This window comes from Phragmites australis, chromosome 2 (assembly GCF_958298935.1).
Source record: "Phragmites australis chromosome 2, lpPhrAust1.1, whole genome shotgun sequence".
NCBI classification, from domain to species: domain Eukaryota; kingdom Viridiplantae; phylum Streptophyta; class Magnoliopsida; order Poales; family Poaceae; genus Phragmites; species Phragmites australis.
Window position 1 is genome coordinate 42,283,560 of NC_084922.1, and position 8,897 is coordinate 42,292,456.

Below are 8,897 nucleotides of genomic sequence, written 5' to 3' on the forward strand. Positions count from 1 at the left end.
TGCACCCACTCATCGATTTAACCATGGTTAATCACCTCCCCAAAAGAGGATGCGGGTGTGGTGAGCTGGTGCTCCATTTCCTCTATATAGGCAACCTCACCTGCTCTGCCTCTGCTCTGCTTGCCATTAGTAGCAACCGGCTACCCACCTCCCTGTACGCCTGCTGCCCCCAAGCCGTTCAAGAGCACGAGTTGGAAGCGATCACACCAAGAAAGCAAAACCGCCGCCTCTGCCTAAACCCTGGTCATTCGCCATGACGAAGCCGCCTTGCGCAACTACCCCGCTTTCCCCTTCCTCTTGTTCTTGGACCTCCTCCTCCGCTTCCACATCCTCCGCGGGCTCCTGCTACGTGCCGTCGTGCTCGCCGAAGCACAAGAAGAAGAAGAGCAAATGCAAGAGGGCCCAGAACGGCGCCGGCGATGCCGTGGTCGTCCCAAGGAGCAGTTCCTCCATCTACAGGGGTGTGACCAGGTGAGTGATCAGGCCGCGGTTTCACTTTCGTTTCTCGCTCTATTGATCAAAGGCGTGTGCTTGTTTGATTTCTGAGACTAGTAGGTGCATTGTTGTGTTTGTTGGTCTAGGCACAAGGGCTCAGGGAAGTATGAGGCGCACCTGTGGGACAGGCATGCCCGGAGCCCAACAAAGAACAAGAAGGGCAGACAAGGTGAAGTCTTTGTTTGCAGGCGATGCCAAATGGGACTCCTTTCTCTTTTTTCTTTGGTCTTCCTCTATTTATTTGATTATTTGAGTCCACTGTTTTTACTTATTTTTGTAGCTTACGAGCTGACATTCTTGTTTTTTTGCTTGTTCCAAATTCTGTTCTGCAATTTGCGTTCGGCTGCCTTGGAATTCGTGTGATGTGTGGATGTTCCATGCCCGATTGTCTTCTCGCTTCCAATAGTTTATCTAGGTGAGTCAAGATCCTCTCACATATGGGAAAAAGCTCACGAACTTTTCTATGCTATGATTCACAAATTATTCGGTATGGCCCCGATTGCATTGCCCCTAATAGCAGCATACACATTGCTTTGTTCAGATTAATTTCGATTTTGGAATCTGCGACTACTTTGTTCTCTTTGAAAAGTTAGTTTTTTGAAAGTTCATTTTGGAAAGAGCGATAGAGTGGGGAAAAGGCACCGTAGGGTAAAGTGTAAAGTATTGCATCTGGTTTGTCCTTATTCTGCAATGCATACATCCTGAAACGTTTTTGCACAAACCATTAAAGATTTGCATTGCACATTTGTACTACTATTACCTTTACAAATGAAAAAATATCATGCATGGGTTCAAATCCTTAATCTTGTTTCTTCGCAGGAGGTTTTGACAGTGAGGAGGCAGCGGCCCGCATCTACGATCTTGCAGCACTCAAGTACCGGGGCTCAAAGTGTGTACTCAACTTCCCAGTAAGTTCAGGGTGGTCGGCATGTATCTATCCTGGTCTCAGTACTGTACTTTGCTACTAATTCGATGCGAAGTCAAAGTGAAGCTTGCTTAGGAGTGTCTGGTGTGAAGATAAGCTCCCTCTGTGATAAATTAATGCAGCTGGAATCGTACAAGCAAGAGCGTGAGAAGATGCAGCGCATGACGAGAGAGGTGTACTTGGCCACTCTGAGGCGCAGGAGCAGCGGCTTCTCGAGAGGCGTCTCCGAGTACAGGGGAGTGGCAAGGTACACACACGTTGCTTGAACTATCTCTGTATCTATCCAGTCAAGCAGTAGCTCAGTGGCTCTGCCCAATGCATTATCCACTTAGTGCTTCTTGAATCCAATGCGACAAACTAGCTTGAGGTTTTTGTGTAGCTCGTCTGCAATTTGACTGCGATTTTGTGCTGTCACCCTTCCTTCCTGTGAGGCCATATTGCAAGTCTGAATGATTTTTCTTGGTGATCAGAGGAAGTACTGATCCGAATTTCGGCTTTGCAGGCACCACTACAATGGCCGGTGGGAGGCCAGGATAGGCCACGCTAGCGGCAAGAAATACCTCTACTTGGGGACATTCGGTATGTGTCTCTTCTTTGGTCTTCAACTATACTATTTGGCTACTGATCTGAAGAAGCCACATTTTGCTACAAAATCATAGCACACAAGTTCACTGCCGTATCATCATGCGTTCAGCATTCTTCAATTTGGTAATACATGTGTCACTAGTAAGCTGTAGCCTGCATTTTTACACTCTGATCAGGATGACATGCTGAAGCTGCATCTGAATTTCTCGCGTTAATAATATTATACGATTTTCTTGGATGATTTGACTTTTGCCAGTGATGATTATACATCCGATAGGCTTTTGTGCATGCTGCTGCTGTTGTGGAGGTCCACAGAATGTACTCCTGAATGGTCGGTCCCCTTGGATCTTTGCCTGCAGATACCCAGGAAGAGGCAGCCCGGGCCTACGACCTCGCAGCTCTAGAATTCCGGGGGCACAGCGCGATCACCAACTTCGACATCAGCAGCTACACGGACTACCTGCAACCACCGGTCACCAAGGCCCAGCCACAGCCGGTTCTGAAGCCCAAGGACGAGGCACCGCTCCCCATGGCACATCCGGCGCCACTTCTGCAGCCCAAGCCCGAGCCCGAAGACGAGCCCGCGGCGCTGCCACTGGGCCCGGTGCTCCGCGACGCGGACGACGTGGACCACGCCATCGCCGAGATCCTACCGGCGCTCGGAATGGACCCCGCCGAATTCGAGGAAAGGTACCCGGCCCGCCGCGCCCGCGCGCCCGGCTGGCCGTCGGACGACCTGCCGCTGCCGGACAGCGTGCGCTTCGAGGACGACATCGAGTCCCTGTTCGACGCGCCCGGACCTGCCGCGGCCGCCACGATCGGCTCGCTCGCCCCCGGCCGCTGGCGGTGAACCGGTACGTGGCGTGCGCTGCATGTCGCGTCCGCGTAGGTCGTACGTGTCGCCGTGCCGCTGTGCCGCCGTGCCGGTGCCTCTGGCGGCGTAAGGTGCGTTTTGGTTTTGGGGGCGAGGCGGCCGGTGAAGTGTTGGGTTTTGGAGTGTAAAAATGCTGTGATGTGGCCGCTCTCCTTTTGCCTTTTGGAGTACGTGCAAGTGGGAGGAGGCACAAGCTTTTGGGGTGCACTGTCGAAGCCGTGGCACTTGTGACTTGTCGGCTAACGACGCACTGCAGCAGCAGGACTGCTATCCGGTTGTCCAAGTTGGATGCCGTGACAAGTGACGCACACTGTTGGTAGGAAACTGATGAACTGACAGGTTTCTTATTTGCTTTTGCGTGTGTTTAAGCCTAGTGATGAGACGACTCTCTCACGCGCACACTCGTTTTGATTTGATTGACATGAGCGTGTGTGGATGCTTAAGGCCCCATTAATGTTTTAGTGGTGAGTGGTGCCGTACTGACGCTGCGTCGATCGTCCACAAGATATTGTTGTCCACTACAAGCTAGTAGTACAAATCAAGTAAAGCGTACTTGTAGGCAGATCACTGACGAGTTGTATGTAAAATCAATCAATACCTAGAAAGTAGTGAAGAGGGCTTGCGCGAAGTAAGCAAGCATGGATGGAGAGGCATCCTCTGCAGTACTGTATTGTCACTGACACGTGGGATCGGATTCATGTGTCAGTGACTGTTACTGCACCGTGCAGTACTGCAGAGGATCTATGTCTAGCATAGATGGCTTTGCAGGGTCCATCGTAGATTCGTAGATGCTCTAGGCTTGGGACAGTTGTTCGCGTATATTCTCGTGCATGAGCGTGCGGATTTAACCATTGTGACATAAGATTCAGCAGAGGTTGATCTACCATAGCTGCGTCCGGCCCTCTTGGAAACACTCTTTGTGATATAATATCATCTCTAACTATATTCTCTTCGTTTCGTTTTATTTTCGATTCTCTTCCTTTTTTTTATTTTTTTTATTTTTTTTTATCTTCAACAGCTTCTTTTTTTAGAGGAATCTTGAAGGGAAACGAGAGAGAATCTCGTCCTGAAGGGAATAACCTTTGAAATTCTTTCGTGACAGTAACTATGAAAGAAAACCGTTGAAGCGTTGAAGAAAATAAATTGGAGCGTTGAAGGAAATAAAAATCTTATAGTAAAGGGATTCTAGACCTTAAAGGAAAACCGTTGGGCCTGTTCGTTTAACGATGCTAAGACCCGTCTCGTTTAACGATGCTAAGACCCGTCTCGTTTAACGATGCTAAGACCCGTCTGTGACAGGCCATTCCTTGTGGTACAAAAAATGATGGTTCCTTGCCATTTGAGAGAATGGATTCGGGCTTTATCTTTAGTGTGGTACTCCGTTCAACTCTAGCGGTGTGATGCTATGTGTGGTTGGTTCCATCGAAGGTGAAACAGAAGATTAGAACATCTTAGAGACTAATGTGTAATTCTACTTTTCTAAGAGGTTTCTCTGTAATCAGTAGTTTGTAATTTTCATGTTACATCAATGAAATACACCCGGTTCCTTAAAAAACTGGAGAGCGGAAGGCTAAACAAGCTGCTGATGGTGAGTAGTAGATAGTATGGACAAGTTAGTTTTGCAGGGCGTGCCGGCGTGAACAAATGGCAACATTGAAATTAAGAGCATCTCTAAAAGTATCGCCAACACACACGTAGGGTCCAGAATATCATCTATATGTGACTGATGTTGATACAAAACTATAGATGGCTCTGATATTATTGTCGGTGTATCAGGAACCAGGGGTCCCTGAGTCTTGAGACCGGGCCGGCCATCCGCCACGTGTCACCATCCCGCGAGGTCCCCCCTGCAGGATGAGAAGAGCTTAAGTTCCGGGAGGAGGTGCTCGGGGCTGCAGCCTCTGGTTTCCGAGCACCCCAGTCCCCCGATGACCCGCAGAGTCCAAGTACCGAAAAGAAAGTACTCGGAAGGGTTCTCACTTACCCCCGAGTACCGTAATCCCCCGATGATCCAGACAACCAAGTGCTCGGGAGAGAGTGCTCGGGGCTGCACGTGGCAGCCCCCGAGAGAGTCAAGTGCTCGGGAGAGAGTGCTCGGGGCTGCACGTGGCAGCCCCCGAGGACTCGGTTCCCCGAAGGTTTCACCGAAGTGCTCGGGAGAGAGTGCTCGGGGCTGCACGTTGCGGCCCCCGAGGACTCGGTTCCCCGAAGGTCCTACCGAAGTGCTCGGGGAGAGTGCTCGGGGCTGCACGTGGCAGCCCCCGAGCACTTGGTTCCCCGAAGATTCGCGCAAGATTGCCCGACGACCCGAAGGGTCCCATCGGCGGGGTGTCAGCCAGTCAAAGGTCCAATGCCGCATTTAATAGGCACGTACGGCTTGACATCCTGACATTCTCAGCTGCCCACGCCCTAGTGTCAGACATTGCCATGCTTTGGCAGGGGGACGTGGGTCCATTAAATGCACGGGTCCCGTCCCGTATCATCCGGGTACCTCGGGATAACGTTGCCAGGATCGAAGCGCTCCTCCTGCCACCCTGCCCTGACAGAAAAACAAGACAGGGTGGGCGCACCGGGCGCCTCTATGGCTGTAACACCCTGAATTTTAGCATATAAAAATATAGCAAAAATTCGCTCCAAATTAAAACTTTTTCTAATTATTAAACTAGTATAAAACCAAGGAAGTATATATTTGATATATATATACTTGTATGTATATATTCAAATATATTATTTTGGCTAAGTATTGCAGAAAGCACCAAGTTAGTTCTAAATTAATCGTTGCAATGAATTGATCATATGCATTTTGGTTTATTGGTTCTTATGGTTCTTTGCATGGTGATTCGAATTGAATACTTCTCAATTCGAATACATTTTAATTCTTCTCGGCAATTCCCTAATTCAATTCAGATCCGAATTCAAATACTCCTGTTTGAATTCAATCCCAGATATCCCAAATCCAGTTTCAATCAAATCCTTCTCATTTTCATATTCGAGTGCGGTTCAAATCATTCATGGTGCATTCAAATGCCTTCCCGTTCAATCGCTTCGCAAACTCAGTTCATTCGTTTCGAATCAAGTTCCAAATTCGAATCTCATATCAAATCCATTTCTAATTCAAATCTAATTTGAATTATGCCAATCCAATTTAATTCGAATACATTCGTTTGAATCTTTCCGAACCCGGTTACCAATTCAAATTATACAAATTGAATTACACAATCCACTTCAAATTCAATATATTTATTTGAATTATCACCAATCCATTTCGATTCGATTGCATTCAAATTGAATCACTCAATCTCAATTTGAATATTTCCAAATCCTATTACCAATTCAAATTATTCAATTTGAATCCTTGCAAATACAAATACAATTCAAATACATCTATTTGAATTATCACATATTTCATTTACAAATTCAAATACATCTTTTGCAAATCAATATATTTATTTGAATCGATATTCATACACAAATATCTCTCTCTCTCTCTCATCTCTCCTTCTCTCCAGCCCATGCCCTGCTCTCCTTCCTTCTCCCATGCCTACTCTTCTCTCTCTCTCTGAGCACCGACCAAATCACAGCACCCATGCCGTGCTCCCATACCGGCCATCACCTCCCCTCCAACCTCTGCCTTCACCTGCAAGCCTCCTCTTCCTCACACACAAGCATACATACACACCTGCAGGAGCTCAAACACACACATGCATACAAGCACAATAGCAGCACCGCGTCGCCGCATCCACACGTCCTCCCGCTGTCGCGCCGAGCTGCCCTGCGCCGCCTTCGTGTCGCCGTACCGCGCCCATCGTCGCTCGCACCGTCGCCGTGGCGCCCGCGTCGCCGCTCGGTCGCACCCCTCTGCATCGTCCCGCGCCGTTTCCCATCGCCGACAGCCCACGGTGAGCCTCCCCCTCTGCTCGTTCTTCCGCGCGGCCGGGCCAAGCTCCACCCGACCGAGACCACATCTGCCGCGCAGCGTCGCCGCCTCTCTGGCCGCGCAGCGTCGCCGCACGTGCTGCCGTCGTGTGTGCTGGCCCGCCGGCGCTTCACCGCCCCGGCCAACCTCCTCTCCTCCAGGCGCGCCACCCTCTCCAGCTCCCTCCTCCCCTTGCTCGGCCGTGCGCAAACTCCGGCACAGCCGCGCCGCGCATCCCGTCGCGCCACCGAACCTCCGCTGACGCGCCACGCGCGCCGTCCCTCTGGCGCCACTGCTTCTCCCTCCGGGCAGCCGCCACCCGCCACTCGGCCGAGAAGCCCAGCCGGCCTCTCTTCCCGCCGCCGAGCTCCCGCCGGCACCCACCCCTCTTCCTCTCAGCGTCGCCGCCTCCTGCCCTCCGGCGCCGCCTCCCTCTCCCTCCGGTCTCTCTCTTCTCTGTGCCGCTCGGGAAAAGCCAAAGGCCCAACCGGCCTTATCCACAGCTCAGGCCGGCGTGTCCACACGTCCGGTCCACGGTGGACCTTCCAGCCGAGCCGCCCTGGTTCACCAGCCCGTGGACCGAGCCCACTGCACCGAACCCCTCTCCGGTCCACGGTGCACCACCCTCATATGCCCCACCGGCCCACCAAATCTCGTGGATCGAGTTCACGAAACAGTAGCATTTTCTAAATTCCAGGATTTTCTATTCTGGCAATCTTCCGTCCGCTATAACTCCTCCAATTCAACTCCGATTTCCGCGATTCTTTCGCCAATGTTCCTCTAAAATCATAATCTACCTCCATGCCAAATCTTGTAAATTTTGGAGTTCGTTTAATTTTCTCGTTTGGTAATTATTTGTATTGCGGTATTTGATCTAGATTTAGATTTTCTCCTTTAGAATAGCCTCTGCAGAGTGTAAACCTATTCGAATCCGCAGTCTCCGTCCCGTCGCCTACCAATGGGCCCGGGGGCTACTGTCGGTGTATCAGGAACCAGGGGTCCCTGAGTCCCGAGACCGGGCCGGCCATCCGCCACGTGTCACCATCCCGCGAGGTCCCCCCTGCAGGATGAGAAGAGCTTAAGTTCCGGGAGGAGGTGCTCGGGGCCGCAGCCTCTGGTTTCCGAGCATCCCAGTCCCCCGATGACCCGCAGAGTCCAAGTACCGGAAAGAAAGTACTCAGAAGGGTTCCCACTTACCCCCTAGTACCGTAGTCCCCAGATGATCTAGACAGCCAAGTACTCGGGAGAGAGTGCTCGGGGCTGCACGTGGCAGCCCCCGAGGACTCGGTTCCCCGAAGGTTTCACCAAAGTGCTCGGGAGAGAGTGCTCGGGGCTGCACGTGGCAGCCCCAGAGGACTCGGTTCCCCGAAGGTTTCACCGAAGTGCTCGGGAGAGAGTGCTCGGGGCTGCACGTGGCGGCCCCCGAGGACTCGGTTCCCCGAAGGTCCTACCGAAGTGCTCGGGAGAGAGTGCTCGGGGCTGCACATGGCAGCCCCCGAGCACTTGGTTCCCCGAAGATTCGTGCAAGATCGCCCGACGACCCGAAGGGTCCCATCGGCGGGGTGTCAGCCAGTCAAAGGTCTAATGCCGCATTTAATAGGCACGCGCGGCCTGACATCCTGACATTCTCAGCTGCCCACGCCCTAGTGTCAGACCCTGCCATGCTTTGGCAGGGGGACGTGGGTCCATTAAATGCACGGGTCCCGTCCCGTATCATTCGGGTACCTCAGGATAACGTTGTCAGGATCGAAGCGCTCCTCCTGCCACCCTGCCCTGACAGAAGAACAAGACAGGGTGGGCGCACCGGGCGCCTCTATGGCTGCCCGGTGGGCCCTCTTAATGGCACCAGAGGATGTCCGCAGTGACGGGTGGTCGGATGCGCGCCGCATTTTTCCACCGCCCCTGTCACTTCGCCAAGACGGAATGATGACGCCTTTCTCCGTAGCGCCTTGGCACTCGCGCCCCCTCTTTCCCATTCATGATAAGTCGAGGTCGGCGCGCCTATAAAAGAAAAGGATGGAGAACAAGCGAAAAGAAGAGAAAAAAAAAGACGAGGCGAAGAAGCAAAAAAGAGATCAGACCAGACGATACAGCACAAACAA

The 8,897-nt window shown here is 51.7% G+C and overlaps 1 protein-coding gene across 1 annotated transcript; it reads left to right on the forward strand.

Moving 5' to 3' along the window:
* Positions 1–253: 253 nt before the first annotated feature.
* LOC133907331 (ethylene-responsive transcription factor WRI1-like) lies at positions 254–3,446 on the forward strand. Its single transcript, XM_062349352.1, has 7 exons — positions 254–471; positions 582–664; positions 857–910; positions 1,315–1,403; positions 1,543–1,667; positions 1,923–1,999; positions 2,365–3,446. Exons 1-7 carry the CDS (start codon positions 254–256, stop codon positions 2,853–2,855), a joined length of 1,137 nt encoding a protein of 378 aa, XP_062205336.1. The 3' UTR covers positions 2,856–3,446.
* Positions 3,447–8,897: the final 5,451 nt, after the last annotated feature.

Coding starts and splice junctions, on each gene's coding strand:
- LOC133907331 (XM_062349352.1), top strand. CDS start 254: ATGACGAAGCCGCCTTGCGCAACTACCCCGCTTTCCCCTTCCTCTTGT. Junction 472..581: donor ATCTACAGGGGTGTGACCAG/GTGAGTGATCAG, acceptor TTGTTGGTCTAG/GCACAAGGGCTCAGGGAAGT. Junction 911..1,314: donor GCTTCCAATAGTTTATCTAG/GTGAGTCAAGAT, acceptor GTTTCTTCGCAG/GAGGTTTTGACAGTGAGGAG.